The 18,246-nt window shown below is 51.3% G+C and overlaps 1 protein-coding gene across 2 annotated transcripts in view; it reads right to left on the minus strand.

Moving 5' to 3' along the window:
* Nucleotides 1–13,723, minus strand: part of BNC1 (basonuclin 1) — a 33,280-nt gene extending 19,557 nt beyond the window's left edge. Inside the window, exon 1 of one of the 2 annotated variants that reach the window (XM_047846631.1) lies at nucleotides 13,615–13,723. In XM_047846631.1, the coding sequence (XP_047702587.1) occupies nucleotides 13,615–13,659 (45 nt within the window). In that variant the 5' untranslated portion in view covers nucleotides 13,660–13,723. Of the gene's footprint in view, nucleotides 1–12,480; nucleotides 12,607–13,614 lie in introns of those variants that run through there. The other variant, XM_047846632.1, reaches the window with a different exon arrangement.
* Nucleotides 13,724–18,246: the final 4,523 nt, after the last annotated feature.

Genomic DNA, 18,246 nt, shown 5'->3' on the forward strand with positions numbered 1-18,246 from the left:
GAAACAGGCTCCAGGCTCTGAGCTGTCAGCACAGAGCCCGACGTGAAGCCCGAACTCACAGACCATGGGATCATGACCCGAGCCAGAGTCAGACGCTCAACCAGCTGAGCCACCCAGGCGCCCCATGAATGCTGTTTTATAAGAAATATTCATGTGGCTCTATATGAACCTATTTGAATAAGGCTTAATAAAGCTCATTATACATCCATGGAAATAAATCTCAGAGGAATTATTTATGAACTAAAAAAAAAAGCTAATTACAGTGCCTTAAGAAAACTTCCGATATTAAGGGCCCAGGGTTTTCCCACCCATATCGGAATTCCCACAATGTGGCAAAAATTATAGCACCATTATTTAAAGACAAATTAACACTTCTAAAATGAAATCGAACCCAAAAATTCTAATTACAGGATGAAAAGTACTCATGCAAATCAATACGGAAAACTCTTAAAATGTACATAAAGCAGATGTTTTTACAACATTCTGAACTCATCAAGACATGATGATTGCTTTTTTATGCACTCATTTAAAAACATTTTTTTAACGTTTGTCTATCTTTGAGAGACAGAGAAAGAGCATGAGCAGGGGAGGGGCAGAGAGAGAGGGAGACACAGGATCTGAAACAGGCTCCAGGCTCCGAGCTGTCAGCACAGAGCCCGACGCGGGGCTCGAACTCACGAAACGTGAGATCACGACCTGAGCTGACGTCGGACTCTTAACCGACTAAGCCACCCAGGTGCCCCTAATTTATTTTATATTTTAAGTAATCTCCACACCCAACGTGGGGCTTGACCCTGAGGTCAAGAGTTTCATGCTCCACCAACGGAGCCACCCAGGCGCCCCTTTACGTGTTCATTTTAATCAGACTATTTCCGAATTGTTACTAGACACTTTGATGGGCCACCAATCAACATCCGAGGTTCTGGCGTGCTTGTCCGTAACCGTCACTTGTGCTCCAGACATCACCGATGCCCCTGGCATGTGGCAGACGAGCGGTTACCCGCAGTGTCGGGATGGAAAGCTGGGACCTCGTTTTTAGGTTCTGTGTGAGGGTCTGTCTGTCCCTCCCTCCTTTCCCTGCTCTGCGTCCAGCTTGGGGACCAGGCGTCCGGTCAGGACAGGCTGCCTTGAATCGCCAGCAGCAGCGGGTACCTGCACAGACATCCACCGCTGGACGGTGCAGGCCTCCGAGGGGGTTTGAACGACGGAGCTGGAGAATAACAAGTGTCCCTCCGCTTCAAAGCCGACTTATCTCCTGTACATGCAGACGTTTTCCTATCTCTCAAGATAAGGACTTCAGCGGGGAGAGTCTCAGGGAGAGACGGGAAGAGGAAGGAACAAAATTACACACCATTTCAGCAAGACCCTTCGGGGTTTCCAGGTCCACGGGGTTGCCTCTTTGAGGGGAGCCGTCTGTGAAGCGGCTTAGACACAGGATCGAACTGCATACCGGCCGGGCAGCTGCGTCGGCTCCCGGTCCTCACTCTGCCCTGTCCGATACGGTGGCCGCTCGCTACCGTCTAAGTTGTTCAAATGGCCAAATTTAAATGTGGCTACTTACGCTAATTATAGTAAGACAGAATCAAAAGTTCAATTCTTTGGTGACACCAGCCACGTTTCGGGCGCTCAGCAGACGCATGTGGTTTAGCGGCCACCACACTGGATGGTGGAGATACACAACGCACCCATCATCACGGAAAGTTCTACCAGACGCTTTTGAGGCCCACGGTGAGGCGAGGTGTCCTTCCGGCGTCTGCCCTCCGTGTGGTAGTGTGAATAGGTGTTCTCACGTAACCCTCCCTACGTCGTTGTGGGGAGGGGATTATTCTCAGGAAACTTATATTTATACGGAAGGTCAGTGATTTTCCCAAAGTCGCACGGTTGGTGAGCTTTCCTGAGCACTTAACTGCGTGCGAGGTATTGCATGAAGCATGCTCGTGTACTGTCTCGTTTCTTTCTTCCAACCTCCCTGGGAGGTAGGTAATACTATCCCCATCCTAAGGCTGAGGGAGCCAAGGAACTTGCAGGCTATCAGGGTCGTCTCCAATCTGGACACTGGAGGCAGGGTATACCTTGAAACATCCATATTCGGTGCAAACCGTGCTTACCCTCTCGGTTTCATCTAATGCCTACGGCAACTCGGAGAGTGAGGCATTATCAGCCTGCAGTGAGGACACCAAAGTTTCACACTCTCAAGAGACTTCATAATAAATGGATAAGTGGTTACTGAACATTAATGAGCCAGGAACTGTTTGTTCGAAACTCTGGGGGTCAAAGTGTTGAATAAGACGGACGAGGTCCCTGCCCTCCAGGGGCATAATCCCGAGGGGACAGAAAATAAACAAGTAAATAATCAGCACCACTTCCCAGGAAGCTAGTGCTATGAAATAAACGACACAGAATGATGCTAGCAGTTTTACTGGGTGGCATGGCGGGATGGGGTATAAGTAAGTGCCTTTTCAATATTTTTAAGAACTATTATTTTTTTGAGAGAGAGAGTGAGCAAGGGTGAGAGGAAGAGGGAAAGAGAATCCCAAGCAGGCTCCACACTTAGTGTGGAGCCAGCCGTGGGGCTGGCTGGATCCCACGACCCTGGGATCATGACCTGAGCCGAAACCAAGAGTCAGACACTCAGCCAACTGAGCCACCCAGGCGCCCCAGTAAGTGCCTTTGAGATAAGGTCATCACAAGATTTTTGAAATGGTGACATTTGAACAGAATCAAGGGATGGCTAGGAGCCAGTGAAGACCTGGAGAGGGAGGAAAGGTTTTAGGGCAGAGGGCATGACAAGGGCAAAGGCCCTGAGGCACAAAAGAGGCTGAGTGCTCAGGAACAGAAAAGGAGCCAGAACCTATGCAGACGGAGTGAGTAAGGTTAATGGTAGGAAATGTGGGTCAGAGAGGTGGCAGGAAGCATTCTGCAGAGGACCTTGAGGGGCAGGCCGAGGACTCTGGAGTTTGTTCTCAGTAATCCTTTGAAAACAGATACGAAATGAGTGTGATTTGCCTGTTGAAACGATTACTTCCGGAGGCAGAGGTGGGGAGCCTGCACGCCTCGCCCCTTGCCACAATGAGCCTCTTTCCCGGGAGGTGGTAAAGGGTACTGGTGGCTTCAGGTGACTTAGGTCTTACTTCCCATTAAACCACAAAACCTTCAGCTCCATGCCTTGGACTCTGACGGAAACAGGCTGGCTATCTGTTTCTGCCCACCCTGGAGTTCTATCAGCCATATGAATGAGGATACACAGGTAAGAATCGCAGAGACCGATCGGTACAACCAGAGCGTTGAATCACAGCAAGGTTCGTGGGTCCTCTGGGCTCTGGTGGTCTGACTCCACTGACAGAGCTACCAAAACTACCTATTACAAAACCCTCCATAAAAGTTGCTGCACAATGAATTGCTCCAAAAAGAGGCAAGGGACCAGCTGAAACCCCAAACCAACAACACCCAGCCGCTAGCAGGGGGCCGGATCCTTCGTAAGCCCTGCACTGGTGTTATCTGAGAGAGTAATGAATGAATCGAGACGGCAGCGGCACTGTGCTTCCGAATTACAGATGCCCATCCCATAGCCTTTCGTCTCATCTTCCCTTCTGAGTCTCTGCTAGGGGCCAGGTGATGAAGTATTGGCCGATGGTATCCAAGTAGGAGTTACCAGGTGGAGCTTTATAGAAAACCCCTTGTAAATGGGAGCTGAGTCAGCTGGGACACTTCTTTGCTGTCCTCCTCCTTCCATCCTGGGATAAGAATATGATGGTTGGACTCGAGATGCCATTTTGTGACCATGAGGCGACTTTGCGGTCATGCCCTGGGGGGATGGCTGTGCAGGAAGGATGGCGACTGTTATTTGGGAGCCTTTACTAGCAGCCAAAAGTAGTTCCTAATTTATACACAGGCTGTCTGCTGGCGATGGAGAGGGCCACATAAAAATCGTGTAAAAATGCCTAACTAGGAGAAATCACCAAGGCCAAGTTTAGAGCCTGCTGCCCTCTCTTAAGTGTGAGATTCCAAGGCTATGCCAGATTCTCGGTGATAAGGATCATAAAAAGCCAAAGGACCCAATCTGCTAAATCACAAATCACTTTTGAAGTCATGAAGCTTTAGAATAAAACTATTTCAAGTTTTTCCAAGCCGCGTTTTTAAATGCTGATACAGACGATTGTTAATATGTTTGAGTCTCAGAAGAGTCTGGTGCAGATCAAACCGTGCCAGTCAGGATCTATAACACGAAACACCTCCTAAGGCAGCTGGACCACCCTCAGCTTATGGGGAGGGGACCTGGTTTCTCTTCACTTACAGCAAAATTGTCACCCCATTCTCTCTGTGGCTGCAGAGACAGCCTTCGGGGTTCCGGAAATTGCATCATTCAAGGAGGGGTGGGGGGAGGTCTCTACTTCTTAGATACATTCTGTGCTGCTTCTTTTAGGAGAATTTGCCTTTTTTTTTTTTTTTCTTTTTTGCTCCCTACCTCTTCTCTTCCCATTTTTTCTCTAACTTCTTTCAATTTTTAAGTTTTCCACTGTTTTCGTTACATACACCAACTTGCAGAGGCACAACTAGGATTGTGAACGCAGTATCGTCATTTGCCAGACGGGCAACAAGGACAACTGGGAGGAAGAGAAGAGAAAGGCCAGGTGGGCTTCTCGTAGGAGGCAGCTGGCAGCATTGGACGGAAGCCCACCTAGGGAGAGACACAAGACCAGACGTTCATGCCATCTTTCCGCACGAGTAGTTAACGAAGCGATACAAATTTATTTAACAAATTGCTTTTGTTGGCGGTGGTGCTTCTCATTTGTTTTTAAAGCATCTACTACGTACTGATAATTACAAGGAGCCTCCCAGGGATACGAAGCTGAGGAACTCCCAGTGTCTGTCCTAGGGGGTGTGTGTGTTCATCAGGGAATAAAATTCTACAGCTCGACTGGTCAATGACAGCAGAGAATAAAGTTTTTGAATTTGTCAAAACCTCACATGATTCATTCACTATATTCAAATCTAGAAAGTCAAGAGATACTAAAGACAAATGAAAAAAATCATTGGCTGCCTTTAGGGAATGCTAGGGAACCAATTAATTGTCCCCAAACCTGGTAAACAAAGGGACGGATCAAGTATAAATCCTTTAAAAAATTTATTTTAATGTTTATGTATTTTTTAGAGAGAGGGGAGGGGCAGAGAGAGGGAGACACAGAAACCGGAAGCAGGCTCCGGGCTCCGAGCTGTCAGCGCAGAGCCTGACGTGGGGCTCGAACCCACAAACTGTGAGATCATAACCTGAGCCAAAGTCAGATGCTCAACTGCCTGAGCCACCCAGGCGCCCCAAGTATACATCCTTTTTAAAAAATTGTTTATTTATTTTGAAAGAGAGACAGCACTTGTGAGCTGAGGAGGGACAGAAAGAGGGGAGTGGGGAGAGAATCCCAAGCAGGCTCCACGCTGTCAGCATAGAGTCTGACACAGGACTTGATCCCACGAATTGTGAGATCACGACTTGAGCTGAAATCAAGAGTTGGAAACTCAGGGCGCCTGGGTGGCTCAGTCGGTTAAGTGTCCGACTTCGGCTCAGGTCACGATCTCACAGTCCGTGAGTTCGAGCCCCACGTCGGGCTCTGTGCTGACAGCTCATAGCCTGGAGCCTGTTTCAGATTCTGGGTCTCCCTCTCTCTCAGCCCCTCCCCTGTTCATGCTCTGTCTCTCTCTGTCTCAAAAATAAATAAATGTTAAAAAAAAAAACAAACTAGGGGCGCCTGGGTGGCGCAGTCGGTTAAGCGTCAGACTTCAGCCAGGTCACGATCTCGCGGTCCGTGAGTTCGAGCCCCGCGTCGGGCTCTGGGCTGATGGCTCAGAGCCTGGAGCCTGTTTCCGATTCTGTGTCTCCCTCTCTCTCTGCCCCTCCCCCGTTCATGCTCTGTCTCTCTCTGTCCCAATAAATAAACGTTGAAAAAAAAAAATTAAAAAAAAAAACTAAAAAAAAAAAAAAAAAGTTGGAAACTCAACCGACTAAGCCACTTAGGTGTCCCAAGTATACATCCTTTTTTATACAAATTGTGCAAACCACTGACGAGACAGAGATTCCCTTTATAGAAGTATCTAGTGAATAAATAAATGAAGAATTAGAATACTACCATTCCACAATTCCAAATGTAAAAGTTGACAACCAGGTCAGTTGCCTCTGATTGGAAAGATACGTTCTACTGCAGATGGGGTGTTCTTATGAAGAAAGTTCAGATCTGGGGTGTCTGGATGGCTCAGTCGGTTAAGTGTCCGACTTCGGCTCGGGTCATGATCTCACGTTTTGTGAGTTTGAGTCCCGTGTGGGGCTCTGTGCTGACAGCTCAGAGCCTGGAGCCTGCTTCCGATGCTGGGTCTCCCTTTCTCTCTGCCCCTGCCCTGGTTGCACTCTGTCTCTCTCCCTTAAAAGAAAATTAAAAACAATAAAAGAAATAAAAAAGTTCAGATCTGAATCAGATCAAGCCCCTTGGTCAACTCTAGTGCACAGAAAATGCAGGGGACAGAGGAACAACCATAATGTAAACAATACCACAAGGAAGCAGTCACTAATTCAGACTGGGGGGCATTGTGTAGAATAAATGACCCAGCTTTTTCAACAGATACATTGCAAGCAAAAAGTGAAGTGTAAACCTACAGATTAAGAGAGACAACATATGGACCTTACTTGGATCCTGGTAAGGAGACACCAATACTTGGGGTGCCTGGGTAGCTCAGTAAGTGAAGCGACTAACTCTTGATTTCGGCTCAGTTCACGATCACCTGGTTCGTGGGACTGAGCCCCACGGGGGGCTCTGCGTTGACAGTGCAGAGCCTGCTTGGGATTCTCTCTCTCCCCCTCTTCTCTCTGCCCCTTCCCTGCTGGCTCTCTCTTTCAAAATAAGTAAAAACATTAAAAAAAAAAAAAAAAAAGAACATGTACTGACCTTCAAGAGTTATGCTAACTTTTTTTAATTTTTATTTTTTTGAATGTTTATTTATTTTTGGGAGAGGGAGAGAGAGAGACAGAGAGAGAGAGCGTGAGTGGGGAGGGGCCGAGAGAGAGGGAGACAAAGAATCCGAAGCAGGCTCCAGGCTCTGAGCTGTAGCACAGAGCCCGACGCAGGGCTCGAACTCACAGACCGTGAGATCATGACCTGAGCCGAAGTCGGACGCTCAACCGACTGAGCCACCCAGGTGCCCCTGTTTTATTTATTTTTGAGAGAGAGAGGGAGAGAGACAGAGGATGAGCGGTGGGGAGTGGGGGGAGGCAGAGAGAGAGAGGGAGACACAGAATCCACGAAGCAGGCTCCAGGCTCTGAGCTGTCAGCACAGAGCCCGACACGGGGCTCGAACTCAAGGACTGAGAGATCATGACCCGAGCCGAAGTCAGCCGCTCAACCGACTGAGCCACCCAGGCGCCCCAAGAGTTATGTTAACTTTTATAGGTGCTGCATGAGGCCAGGGGAGGCTTCCCCCGCGAGGCAGCAGGTGTGCCCTCCTCACCTCATGCAGGAAATGCCATGGTCCTAGGCTCATTCCGTACATGAGCGTGAAACCCAGGAGGCCAGCCACAGAGTAGAGGCTTCTGTCCCCGGGCCACGAGAGCACACCTCGAAAGGCAACAGCAGGTGAGCTGAGCGTGTGCCGTCCAGACCGGCAGCCAGGCCTGTTGGCTTCGTGGAGCCATCGGGATTCCCAGCCGCAAGGAGACACCCCCTTTCCCATGAGCACAGTTGTAAAAAGGGACCCGGGAAGCCTCAGAAACCAGGAGGCATCATTTGCAAATACAAAACCCCCACCGAAGACCCACCCGACAGAATCTGCTTTCTCACTGCAAGCAGGGGGATGAAAAGAACAGAGCCCGGGGCTTGGGGCTCGGGGCTGGGAGAAGGGTCTGGAAGGGTCTGGCAGAGGAAGGGGCAGCTGGGAGGGAGCAGGTACAGATGTTGGGCCAAGTCTACCTGTGGGGAGGAAGCACGCGCGACACCCTTGCCCCCTTCTCGTGCTGCTCGTCTTCAAAGAGGATGGTGGGGAAAATACTCGTTCTTTTGATCTCTTTAAATCAAAGTATAAACTCCGTGCCAAAATCATCTAACAGCTGTGCCCTTTTTTCTTAAAATTATTAGTTCTGAAAACAGAAGATATAAAAAGTAGAAAGATATGCAAATGTTGCTTTATGAACCTAACCAATTATTTCTTCGTTAAAAAAAAAAAACACCTAGCAACAACAACAACAACAAACTATAGGGAAATAAAAGGATATGTACACATTTTCCCCCCTTTATAACCTAAATTTGGGAGGACCTCAGAGGCAATCTTCAGAAACCTTTGGTAACAAAAAACAGAGGGACGTTATAGGTGTAGGGAACTTTTGAACGCAAGAGACAGCTCTGGGGGAAAACACACAAAAACCAACACAGAAAAAGGACATTTATACTTCAGGATAATTTTAACGAACGTAGCCCGTTCTACAAGCATTGCAACTTCACGTCCATTGCAAGATAACAATGAAAGGGTGAATATTTGTAAGTAAAATTTTGCAGACACTTCTTTTAAGGGCTTAACGAGAACTCGATTTTCAGAAGTGAGTGTTAAAAAAAAAAAAAAAAGAAACAAAAAGCGACCTTAGATTTTTCAAAATGAAATTTCGAAAAAGAAAAGGCCAGAGTTTGCAAATTACCGTCCTTGTCACTGCCTTAAAATCCAGCCTGGAGAATCACAAAGCGCTCGAGTTGTCCGTATGAAAATTTTATCTTCATAACGAGTAACGCGAGAAACCATCAGAGGGCTACGGAACCAGGCCAGTGCTTCTGGAGGCTGGCGCAGAGATAGAAACTACTTGTGATGTTTGTTTGGGTGTATGGAAGGATCCTTCAAGGGAGAGTCTGCGAGAGGAGACAAACTCACACAACCAGATGCAAGAAAAAGTAGCCTGAATGAAAAGTTTACCTTCACGTAGACAGTCATTTCCTTCCACATAGGTTGTTTGGAGCTGGCCTTGACAACATTTTATCCCTCCGTCTCTCTTTGCCCTCACGCTAGCCCTGTGAGATCATCCCCCCAAGGCAAACTTCTCCCATGATTTGCTAGGCTGGTTTTTAAATAATGAGTTCAGGCGTGGACGAGAACGGCGGTGGCCCTTTTCCCTGCAACACCCAAAGTTTGAGAAGGCCCCAGATCGGAGCATGGCACAGCGGGTCTGCTCTTTGTTTTGATCCAGTTTTCTGTTTTTGGGTTTTGGGGGATAAAAATAGGCACGTGTCCATGCAGAGAAAGGGGGCTACACCGGGAACTTAGGACTTCCAGAATTAGGAGAAAGGGCTTCAAAGGATGACAAGATAACAGAAGATAAGGTTTTCAGGTGGAAACCAATTTAAAAGGAAAAAAAAAAAAAACCCACAAAACTTTCCAGATGTCTCTTCCGCGCAGAACCCGGTTATCTTTAACATCTCACAGATACAGCATCAAAAATAAAAGAGGCAAATAAATAAATAACTACAATAAAAATCTGCAACAGGGTATTTGGAGGAAGGTAATTAAAAAATGTACTGGCTCTCTAAATCTTGGTCTTAGTTATCAAAAAAAAAAAAAAGTGTGGCTCACAATGAGATTTCATCTAACCTAGGGTATTTCTAGGTCTTCTTGAACAGGGCTGTTTCTGACAAAAGTAACTCTAAATGCCATCTGTAGAGGTGAAAACTCACCCGGGGGTAAAGCTCCCTCCTCCTGCAAGTAATTTACCTTGCGGAAGCTTCAGGGCAAGGCACTCGCTTAATGGCCACTGTCAAAATAGCTTCTAAAGCCATATACAAAGGCTAAAAGACACTTCTGCCCCTCACCCCACATGCAGCAATTTAATCTTACCGACAAACTGAACTTTCACGATGTTTATGTTTATCCCTAGGCATTCACAAATGATAACGGTATGCTTAAAGAACAATTATGATTTGTTCTGCAGGGAAATCTCTATGGCTTTTCTCACCCAATGGGGTGGATCCTCCTTTCCAAGCTGAGGGTTCTCAGACACAGAACATGGGCCTGCGAGGCCCGGCCTAACGGCTGCGCGAGAGAGTTGTAACAATAAACAAATAAAAATAACGCTCTATGCAAACCTCACGCTTCCACAGGAATTATTTCATGTTGGTTAACATTTCTGATGTGAATTATTACCAGAGCAAACATGATTATTTCTCATCTTAGCAGGGATCAAGGGCCAAATAACCCCTCCCAACTTACCACTTTCTGACTGGAGGAGGGGCCTCTAGCTAAATCCTTGCTATTCTGAATGGAACAGCATTTACAGGTACGGATGATTTTCCAAATGAAATTATGCAGGTGTCTGAACATAATTATGAGTTCCCAAAGCATGAGCCGCGCTTGAGCTCAGAGAAGATTTCACCACCTTTTCTCGGCATTGAACTAGAACAGGAACACGTTCAACCAACAGTTGAGTTCAAATAGTAATACTTACTCGGTGAAATTAAAGTTAGCAAACCTATCAGATAAAAAATCAAATGATGACTCACATGTTACTCTTTTAGGTATGCCGGAAAAGATAAAGTTATCAACAATATTTACCAGAGCAAAAATGGTGTCTATCTGTTCACACCCATTTAACGCAAAAATCAGAATCCTGACCAATTGCTAACGTTCGAAGTAACGTGGTTTTTTTTTTTTACACGACATCCAAAAATTTTATTTTGACATATTACACTTTAAATGAGGTTTTAATAATATATATCAACGTGTTTGGGAAGGGACAATTTGAGAAGCTGGTGTATTTATCACTGAGCAGAAGTTTTAACATGTAAGCATCTAAGTGCAAGCGAAGAGTCTAAGGGATCTTCTGAAAAGATCCCATGAGCTCTAACAGCAAATTAAAACGAGAAGCAAAGAATGAAAAGGCACCAGAAAAAAAGGAGAAAGATAATCTGCCCAACACTATTTTTCAATTCACTTACTGTCAAATCAAAAATCTTTGTCACTCTGATGAGAATATATTAAAAAACAAAAAATTTGTTGCTACATCTGTTGTGTGGGCCCAGTGCATGCAGGAACACATGTTTTCCCCAGCACACGCGCGCACGCGCGCGCACACACACACACACACACGCACACACTCACACTCACTGACAGGGATTCCCAGGATACCACTGGGGCCTTTTTTTAGGCCCCTTAAGTGTTAACAGCAGAGGCCTGGCTGCGACCAGGCGTCTGGCCCGGTTTAAATGCCCTGTCTTCAGCAGAGCTGCGGTGAACACGGCCATAAACCTAGGGGACATAACTGAACCTTAGAGTGTCTGACACTCACCTCTCCACCCCCCCCCCCCGAAACACACACACACACATACACACACACACACACACACACACACACACACACAATTTTACTCCAACAATTAAGGCTGCTAGTTGGCATTCCATTTAACTGTCAAACGGCGACCGGTGGCAGCCCCACGGCCACAAAGAGATGCCTTAAATGAGAAGAGCATGTTTCTACACCGCGTTTGAGAAAGTTTGGCTCCGAGCTATGCACTGATTAACATCAGATCTCCTCCTTCCCTCGCCTCTCCGCAATCTTGTCACATCTGGCTGACAAATCCGTAGGGGCCGACGCAAAGCCAGGCGGCCGGCGGCGGGGCTGGGGTCTGGCGGGGGCAGGGGCGCCCGAGGGGGCAGGGGACAGGCGGCGCCCCCCGCCCGCCTCCCCGCCCGCGCGCGCGCGCGCGCCCCTGCCCCCGGGAGCCGACCCGGCGCTGTCCCCCCACCTGCCCGAGTCCCGGCTCGGGGCGCGCGGGCAAATCAGCGCCTCCGCGGGGCCGGCCGCCGTCCCGCCCCGGCTCCTGCCCGCCGGCTCCGCGGCCCCGGCCCTCGCGCCTGCAGCCCGGCGGCCGCACCCCCTCCGCGCCCTGGCGTCCCCGGAGCTGTCGGAGCCACCCGTCCGCGGCGCGCTTCGCGGGGCCTCACGAAAGATCGGGCGCCCCCGGGCCCGCACGTCTCACACCGACCCGAGGTTCCCGCGCGCCCAGTTCTCGAGAAACAAAACCCGGGGAGGAAGACGGCCCGTGGCGAACAGCGGCTGTTCCGGCGCGTGCGAACGGCCTCGGCCTCGCGGCGGGGGCGCCGAGGGGCCGCGCGGGGCAGGCTCGCTCGCCGCGGCCGCCCGGGCCCCGAGTCCCGGCCGGCGGGCGCCCCCGGGGCTCGCGCGGACCCCGCGCCCCGGACGCGCCCAGGCCGCCCCGGGAGCCCGCCCGGTCCGCGCGCGCGCCTGCGGCTCGGGGACGTCGGGCGGCGACGGGTCCCGGCGCCCCGGAGACGCTCCCGCGGGCCGGGCCGCGCCGCCGCGCAGGTGGCCCTCGGGAGGTGGCCCCGGGCGCGTCCCCGGCTGTGCCGACGGAGCCCGGCCGAGCGGCGCCCCCCCACCCCCCTCCACCCCGGCCGCCCCGCCCCGCGCGCCGAGGGGCCCCCCGCGCCCGGGGAGGGAGCCGCGCTTACCTCGGCCATCCTGCGGCCGCTGCAGCACCGGGGCTACCGGCGCGCGTCCCCGGCCCGGGCCGCCCCGCGTCCGCCCCGGCTCGGCGGGCGCCGCCGCATCCAAGCTTCGGCCGTCGGGGCCCGCTGCGGCGAAGTGGGCGGCTCCCCGGGCGCCCCGGCCGCGCGGCGCGGTGGCCGCCCCCGCCCGCCGCGCACCGCGTGTGCCCGCACGCCCGCCCCCTGGCGCCCCGGGGGGTGCCCCCGCCGCCCCGCCCCGCCTCCCCACCCCCCTCGCCGGGCCGCCGCGTCGCCCGAGGCCGCGGGCGCCGCCGCGCCGCCCGGGAAGCGCCTCCCGCCCCGGCCGCCCGCGGCCGCTCTAACTGGGCGCAGCTGAGGCGCGGGCCGTGCCCCCGCAGACGGCGGAGACCTCGCCGGCGGCCGGCGCGGAGGTGTCTGCCCCCGCCGGGCTTGAAGGCACTTGTCGGCGGAGACCCAGACGTGTCCGTGTTTGCCTCTCCCGGGGAAGGGCGCAACGCTCTGAAGTTCTCTGGCTCCCGTCTCGGGGGATGATTCTGCCGCCCTACCTACCCCGGGGCGCCCTCGGGGTCCCACCGCGGCCGAGAAGAGGGCTGCGCCACCCTCGCCACCAGAAAGTTTACTTCCAGAGGAAGTGTGGGTGCGTGGCCCGGGAGGTGGAGAGACGGGGTCCCCAGGAGGCTCCAGGAACTCAAGAAACACCCCTCTCCCCTCTTCCTTTCGTGCCCCGCCTTACAGCCCCGGCTTTACCACGACCCCGGGACAAGTGACTTTGCTCTCTGAGCCTCGGTTCCTTCCACTGTAAAATGGAATTCTAGTTTGACCTCTCCTATTGGGCGCTAAGGATAAAGTGAAGTGAAATGTCCCGGAACGCCAAACAGGAGCTTGGCCCCCAGGGACAGAGAGGGAGGAGCCTTTGGGAGAACCGGCTTCCTGGGCCCGAGTGGAGAAGGCTTCACCCCAAGCTGCTGACAGAGATGGCCCACAGCTGCTGAAGCGGGGCCCTGACCAGGACGACACAGAACCCGAGGGGGATCGGGCCTTCTCTCCTCTCCCATTTCAGTTCCCTAAAAGATTCTCTAAAAGCTGGGCGCGGGGGGCGGCCTGTATTTTACCTACCTTGCTGCTGGTGTCAGTCCTTGGGCGGGGGGAAACAAAACCCATCCTCGATCTCAGGTGGGGGGAGAAGACGTGAGATGAACGGGAAAAGCCAGTTGCTGTCCGGTGGACAGAGGGTGCCAGGTTCTGGCTCCGAAAGGCGCAGACCCCTGAGGGGGAAGAGGAAGGAAAGGAGCAAACGGGGGCGTATGTGGAAGAAGGCGTGGGTACCTGGGCTCCTGGGTGTCCCGAGGGCCCTGCTGCCTCTCCGCAGGCTGGACACACATACCTGGCCTTCTGGCCACCTAGGTGCCCTTCCTAGTGGGTCTGAGGTCACCTGCCTTACAGGTACTGGGCAGATTCGTGCTTTCTCCCGTTGGCCAACTGTAGCAAGAAGCTTCGCTTGGTGAATTCCACACCTAGACTGCTCACCTTCCATTCTTCTGCGGACTCCCCCGTCCCCACCAGGGTTCAGCATTTAGGCCTTCTTGCTCCTCTCTGCCTGTCGTGACACAGCGCATCCTTCAAGGCCTTCCTCAAGTGGCACTGCCCCTCAGAAGCCTGCCCCCCACCCACCAACCCTTCCCTGCACCGCTTGTATCTGCCTCTCTTACTGTGCTTCTGGCGTTCTCTAGCCTGGCTGAGATATGTCCTCGTCTTAACTTCTTTGGTCCTTGCTCACCTCTGTGGCCTCCGTGCTGTGAGCTGCTGTAGCCGGCAAAGCTCAGAGTTTGGGGTGGGGATGAGGACCCAGGTGTAGCCAGTTCCCAGCAATTGGAAACCAGCCGCGAAGTCAGTTTCCTTGGCCTCACTGTCCTTGTCTGTAAAAGTAGGTATGAAACCCCGTCCCTGGCCAGATTGGTGGGGGCTAAATAGGATGGTCTCTGTTCTACAAACGCTGCTCTCTTCCCTTCCTTTCTGCTGCACATAAAGCTGGCTTTTGAATTAATTTAAATTTGTTACCAGAGGAGTCCTTGTTTGCGGTATTACTGAATGGCCATATATGCTTATTACAAATATCCCAAAATGTCTAAGTCCCAGGCAGTGGCCCATGGAAGTACTTTTAATCTGCCCAGTGGAAACGTTTTGGTCAGCATCTTTGCGTTGGTTCCAACTGAATTACATTGATTTTAGTAAAAACTTCCACTGGCAACAAATAGTAGGATCAACCCGTTTATTTCTGGTTAAAAACACAAGGAGGATTTTTGGCAATACGTAATTCGAAAACCTCAAAACAGTCTACTTCTCCCAACGCACACCATCAGGATCAGCAGGCGCGTCTCTTCAAATATGACAAACCTGACCGGCCTGACAAACCTGACCAGGGAATCAGTAGGTCCAGACTCAAAACAGAATGTCACCCCTCACTTCACATTACCAGGGATTAAAAAAAAAAATCTTTATTAAAAAGAGGAAAAGTTGGGGCACCTGGGTGGCTCAGTCGGTTAAGCATCCGACTCTTGATCTCGGCTCCGAGGTCACAATCTCACGGTTTTGTGGGTTCGAGCCCCTCGTGGGGCTCTGCGCTGACAGCACAGAGCACGCTTGGGATTCTCTCTCTCTGCCCCTCCTCCCTTCATGCTCTGTCTCTCAAAATAAATAAACATTAAAAAAAATTTAAAAAGAGGTAAAGTTGAGAAGACACAAAACCAGAAAATCCCTGTGACCCGTTCTTGTGGAGCCGTCTCGGGTTGGTCTGTCCCTGCGTGTGGGTGTGCTGAGACCCTGTTTCCTGAGAAATACCCACTAATGTTGGGGCGCCAGGCAGGTTAAGTCGGAGGGAGGCAGGGCAGGTGCGGGGCCGTGTGAACTGAGAGCCAGTGCCGTCTCAAGCAGGCAGTTGTTACTCTGTTTGCCATCAGCCAGGAATGTGAGCTCGGTTTTGCCAGGTTTCCTGAGTTTTCAAGAGAAGGTGGAAATATTCTGATATTTAAAAGTTGGCAACAAATTCAAATTTTTTGATAGATATGGGGTGAGTCACGCAAAATACGTTTGCAGGCTGAACCTGGCCGACGTGCTGTTCATCTGCACCTACTGTTCCATGCGGTGATGTCTTCTTGAGGCCTGGGCTTAGCACATAGTAGGTGTGTAATAAACTTCTGTGGCGTGTGTATCACTCTTGAGGGGAAACAGCTCGCAGCCTGTCTGAACTGCCCATTGAATTGTCAACAGCCACACAGAGATTAGTAATGACCTTTTGTGTTGCCTAGCAAAGTCCACTAACGGGCTAATAAGCTTTTCCAACATTTACACTCTGGGAAGGCTTGCTGTAGTTGTTAATAATTCTGTTAAATGCAGGATAGCTTTCTCCTTGGGAAGCTAATTCTCACAAGAAAACTTTCCCCAGTGGCGACAAACGTATTTGAAAAAAAGATTTTTTTTTAAATTAAAAAAAGGCATTTTTAAAAATGTTTATTTATTTTTTGAAAGAGAGACAGAACGTGAGCAGGGGAGGTGCAGAGAGAGAGGGAGACACAGGATCCGAAGCAGGCTCCAGGCTCCCAGCTGTCAGCACAGAGCCCGATGCGGGGCTGGAACCTGCGAACCCTGAGATCATGAGCTGAGCTGAAGTCGGATGCTTAACCCACTGAGCCACCTGGGCGCCCCCCCCCCCCCAAAAAGGCATTTTTAATCATGGGATCGTTGTATTAAAGAGAAAAGAAACACCTTTAGCTACGGAGGTTTGGGAATGAATGCTGGAAACTGCATATTACAGGAGCCAGGCGCGGAAGCTGCTTCAGACCCGAGCCCACTCTGGTTCGGGGGCGGAGCCAGCCCTGGGGGTGCGGGCAGGACCGCGTGAGGGTCACGGGCGCACGCTGACAAAGTCTTTTGACATTGCAGCGCGGCCAGAGAACTGCGGCTCTGTCAGCCTTCCCGAGGTGGCCTGGCCTGGGTCCTCCACATTCTTCTGGGGACACTGTTGGGAAACAGCAGGAGGCAGGAGTCACAGTTGTGCCGTCACCTCCCAGCCCAGACGCAGACACCTGGTGGCGGCAGGTCCGGGCACATCCGCAGCTCAGCTCTGCCTGGGAGCCTGACTAAGCAGCATTCGGGCCAAGCTGCCTGCTGGGGGGCAGGCCGGCCCGCCACAGGTCTGGCTCAGATGTCGCAAGCTCCCTCCTCCAGTCCCCGGGCTCTCCCTATTGAGAGAGAGAGAGAGAGAGAGAGAGAGAGAGAGAGAGACAGGAAGCCATTCCAAACGTGGCACGGGGTTTTGGTGGCAGAGAAGTGACCCCCCTCCTTCACCTTTCACACAAGGTGAGGGGTTGAAGGGACCGGAAAGGGCTGCAGGTCCCGCTAACACAGAGAGGAATGCGCTTTTGGCTTCTGATAGACAAGACTGCCAAGTCTCAAGGAGGCGATGTCCGTGGGGAAGCGTGATAAATAACAATCGTAAATTCCAAACTCAACACAAACCCCGGCCTGATTCTACCCAGCGGCTTCCCTGGACCCACGTGCCTGGGGTTGGCAACTTGAGGGCATCGGGGCACCCTCTGCGATCAGGAGAGGGTACTCATCTCCGACACGGACAAGTGGAAAGCTTCTGATGATGGTTCTTCCAAGTGTAAGGCTCAGGGAAAATGTGGCAGATTTGGCTACCGCTGTTTTGATACGTCTGGGGTGGGTGAAGCTAGCCTGTCCTCCGTGGCCTAACCGCAGTCATACGAAGTCTGTGACCTGCTCTCTAAACAGCTCATTCTCCCCTCACCAAGGCGGCGGGAGGAAACTATCACAGGCAGACTCCTCCCTGGACACTTTATTTACTCCTCCAATTTTTTTACTACTCAATCTCTGAACTTAAGGGGCTCTATTTCTAATTTTTTTTTAAAGTTTATTTATTTATTTTGAGAGACAGAGACACAGAGAGAAAGAGAGAGAAGAAAGAGAGAGAATCCAACGGAGGCTCAGAGCTGTCAGTGCAGAGCCCGATGAGGGGCTCGGACCCATGAACCGTGAGACCGTGACTTGAGCTGAAAACAAGAGTCGTACGCCTATCCAGCTGAGCCACCCAGGCGCCTAAGGGGCTCTATTTCTTTTTTTTTTTTTTTTCTCCAACGTTTATTTATTTTTGGGACAGAGAGAGACAGAGCATGAACGGGGGAGGGGCAGAGAGAGAGGGAGACACAGAATCGGAAACAGGCTCCAGGCTCTGAGCCATCAGCCCAGAGCCTGACGCGGGGCTCGAACTCACGGACCGCGAGATCGTGACCTGGCTGAAGTCAGACGCTTAACCGACTGCGCCACCCAGGCACCCCAAAGGGGCTCTATTTCTAACTGAAGTGTAGAGGAGATGCTTAGTTATTGAAAAGCCCTGCACTTTGCATACTGAGTTGATGAATCTGGGTTGAGTTTTACGAGGACAGGACAGGCACTACTTTGATAAGTTTTCCAGAGGCTGGTGAATGTGCATCAGAAGAAAAGTTCTAAGGCTCATTATACCTTGGAACATGGCATCTTCTGCACATTCAGTAACCCCTTATCCAAACTGAAGGAGAGACTATTTGGGCTATTCTCATAGCCGAGAATTCCAAATCAGCTTCATGTTGCTTTTGGAAGTTGAGAAGAAAGGGTTAGGGACGATGGGCTATCTAAGGGCAGATTTAAAATAATTCTCAATTATTCACTTATACCCAACTTTAAAAAACATTT

The sequence above is a fragment of the Prionailurus viverrinus genome, unplaced genomic scaffold, assembly GCF_022837055.1.
Source record: "Prionailurus viverrinus isolate Anna unplaced genomic scaffold, UM_Priviv_1.0 scaffold_40, whole genome shotgun sequence".
NCBI classification, from domain to species: domain Eukaryota; kingdom Metazoa; phylum Chordata; class Mammalia; order Carnivora; family Felidae; genus Prionailurus; species Prionailurus viverrinus.